The following is a 3,588-nucleotide window of genomic DNA, read 5'->3' as shown; positions in this document are numbered from 1 at the left end:
CGGTTGATATGACAGATATCACAGAATGTGCTTGTGAATGTCTCTTTTTGGTGCTGTTTGTTTGTGTGGATTATTTCCACCTTTTACGCACAGCTTTAATGTTCCAGAGATGGAGGGGAGGGAGCCGCAGTTTGTTCAGATACTCTGGGGCTAACAACCCAACAATAAACTCACTTTCTCGTTTTCAAAATAAATTAATTTGAGTTATTTCACAGCTCCCAGTGTGATGGATTATAAATCATTTCATAAAAACTCAATGTCTCGCAATTTGGGTCATTAAGTGAATTTTTCAGCAATATGGGCACACCCTTAACAGCGTTTTAATAACTCCATGTTTGAGCCGCATGAGGAGAGAGGAGGAGGAGGAGGAGAGGGGGGTGGGGGGGTGTAGTAACTTTTATCGCCATGCAGCTTTTCCACAGGTTCATTTCGTCCTCCAATTGGATGATGGAGCACACATTCGGGGAGGAGCAGCGCGAGCAGCCAAAAGGGAGGAAAAAATGTGAAGGGTAAAAAATAGTTCCTTGCTGTGTAGACTCGTGCTCCTCCAGCTTCACTTTTAGCCTTCTCAGTTTCCCAAATGTTCACTGCGGCAGTGTGTGCTCTCTCCGGTTCACCGTGGCGAGCTGTGGCTTGAAAGAGGACGTCCAGACCGTCACGACACAAGAGAGAACTTTAACAGAATCGGAACACCCGCACGAGCCGTGAGAGTTTCTGGGGGGAAGCAGTTTGGGGAGGTTTTACGCATTGCGCAGGATGCAGGCGCGCTACTCCGTCTCCAGCCCCAACTCTTTAGGAGTTGTACCGTACATCAGCAGCGACCAGAGCTACTACCGGGCCGGTGGGGGCTACACCGGGATGCCTGCGCCTATGAGCATGTACTCCCACGCGGCCCACGACCAGTACCCGGCCAGCATGGCCCGGGCGTACGGACCGTACACCCCTCAGCACCAGCCGAAGGACATGGTCAAACCTCCGTACAGCTACATCGCTCTCATCACCATGGCGATCCAGAATTCACCAGAGAAGAAGATCACCCTGAACGGGATTTATCAGTTTATCATGGAGAGGTTCCCCTTCTACCGGGACAACAAGCAGGGCTGGCAGAACAGCATACGGCACAATCTGTCCCTCAACGAGTGCTTTGTCAAAGTGCCCCGGGACGATAAGAAGCCCGGTAAGGGCAGCTACTGGACCCTGGACCCGGACTCATACAACATGTTTGAGAACGGCAGCTTCCTGCGGCGCCGGAGAAGGTTCAAAAAGAAAGACGTGCAGAAGGAAAAGGACGAGCGGGACAGGCAGGGCAAGGACCCTTCCTCCCGAACCCCGGGCCGGGAGCAGGACCCGCCGGTGCAGGGCTCTCAGCCGGTGCGGATCCAGGATATAAAGACTGAGAACGGGACCTCCACGCCGCCGCAGGCCGCGTCCCCGACCCTGAGCGCCGTGCCCAAGATCGAAAGCCCCGACAGCAGCAGCAGCATGTCAACAGGCAGTCCGCACAGCGTGCCCTCCACCCGGTCACTCAGCATGGACGGACCCGAGCACCACCACCACGGCCAGGCCCCGGCGCAGGGCTTCAGCGTGGATAACATAATGACTTCCCTGCGGGGATCTCCGCAGGCCGAGCTCTCCCCGCCTCTCATCGCCTCCTCTCGGACAGGTATCACCCCGTCACTGTCGCTCAACTATTCCCCCAACCAGACATCCGCCTACAACTCGACGACCTGCAACCAGAACGTCATCTCCACAAACTCCAACGCGACCTATCACTGCAACATGCAAGCCATGAGCCTGTACGCAGGGGACAGGTCCTCCGGCGGCCACCTGGCGCCGTCCACCACGGTGGAGGAGGCTCTGCCCGACTATTGCATCACCACGACCACCGCGTCCCCGCTCGGGCATAGCAACCTGAGCCAGGCGGGCCAGGACGGCCACCACTCGCACCAGGGCCGGCTCGCGTCCTGGTACGGGGACCTGAGCCACCTGAGCCCGGGTTACCCGGCGCAGCAGCAGAACTTCCACTCTGTGCGGGAGATGTTCGAGTCCCAGCGGATTGGGCTGAACGGCTCCCCGGTCAACGGGAATAATAGCTGTCAGATGGCCTTCCCGTCCGGCCAGTCCATCTACCGCACCTCAGGAGCTTTTGTTTATGACTGCAGCAAGTTCTGAAAGCCAACACGTGCCTTTTAAATTAATAACTCTAATATATATTTTCTATATTTTTTTGTACCTTTGGTCTTTTATTCACACTCCGAATGGACATGAGAGATTCAGAGATTTGTTGTCGAGGCGTGTGTAACACCAAAAACACGTAAGTTTCCTTCCCTCTCACTTTGAGAATTGTTTATATAAAATACCAGCTTTTATGACTACAGACTGTAAATTATAGCCTAATATAGTAATTTATTTTTTAGGGAAAGGGAGTGGTTGGATGTTGAGGACCAAACACTTAAACGTTTTTTCCAGTTTTCTTATTTGCTGCCTTGATTTGTCCCAGTTCTTGTATAGAAATAGAGGGGAACCTTTTGTAGCCTATACTGACTTATTTTATTCATTTTGTCTTATTTGTTCAAAAAACTATTTTGAAGGCATTACATTTTGTTTGTTTAATAAAGTGCCGTCTATTTGATTTTAATTGGAGTGATTTATTAGCACAGGTAATGCTAAAAGAAGGGAGCAGTGTGAAACTGAGAGGTAGACAATGAAGAATAATGGGATAGAGTTGAAAATATGTTTATATTCAGACTATTTGAAATTTATTTCTAATTGTTAAATGCTCTGAAAATTAAAAGGACATTGAAAAAATATACATTTTCAAAAATACACCTGGAGTGTGTAGTTTTAGTGGCGTTAAACATATACATCTTTTATTCCTCATAATTTGGATTTTTCAGCTTGTAAAAGAAGAAACCTGCATAACACAACAATGAAAGACTCACATGACAATCTGTTTCAAGAAGGAATATTCTATATAAAGCTCTCAGGGTGTTTGCGCCCTGCTTTGCGCTGCACAGGCGCAGTTTGACTGCGCAGCCGAGGTGTGAGAGGTGAAACACATTAATGTTCTTTTTTTTTTCTTTTTTTTTCAACTTTCAGTAGAAAAGCTTGAGACTGGGCCGCTGGTTGTATATTTTCAGTACTGGGGTGTAAATGCAGGCAGTAAATAAATACACGTGTGGCGGCCCTGCAGCAGCAGCAGCAGCAGCAGTGCGGTTTGAACTCACTAAAGGCCCTTGTCAGCAAAACAAATCAGTCATTACAAACCGAGCAGGCTTCCGTCTGACTGCTGTTTGTGAATGATGGGAGGTTTTTGGATGTAGCAAAAAAAAAAAAGAAAGAAGAAGAAGCTGCAGCTGCATGTGTTGTGGAGGTCTTCAGACTCTGGAGGGCCTGTTGATGCTTGATGAGGACGGTGTGATGGAGCTGATCTGTGACAGAGGGATTCACTGCAGCCTGCTTTGCATTCTGCTGTCCTGCAGGCAGCACTGGCCTGTAATGGCTGATTGAAATATTGCTGCTGTCAGATGTTTATTTATTTCACTACTTCCTTGATGACGTGAGGCACCCCCCCCCCCACCACCACCA

At 49.5% G+C, this 3,588-nt stretch overlaps 1 protein-coding gene across 1 annotated transcript; it reads left to right on the top strand.

Moving 5' to 3' along the window:
• Positions 1-463: 463 nt before the first annotated feature.
• On the top strand, positions 464-2,638 carry foxc1b (forkhead box C1b). The gene has a single exon (XM_023428730.2). It carries the CDS (start codon positions 757-759, stop codon positions 2,170-2,172), a length of 1,416 nt encoding a protein of 471 aa, XP_023284498.1. The 5' UTR covers positions 464-756; the 3' UTR covers positions 2,173-2,638.
• Positions 2,639-3,588: the final 950 nt, after the last annotated feature.

Source organism: Seriola lalandi, unplaced genomic scaffold, assembly GCF_002814215.2.
Source record: "Seriola lalandi dorsalis isolate HSWRI2012SDOR001 ecotype SW California unplaced genomic scaffold, Sedor1 jcf7180002054885, whole genome shotgun sequence".
NCBI lineage: Eukaryota > Metazoa > Chordata > Actinopteri > Carangiformes > Carangidae > Seriola > Seriola lalandi.
The sequence above is the reverse complement of the archived record's forward strand: the minus strand, read 5'-3'. Positions and strand labels throughout refer to the sequence as shown.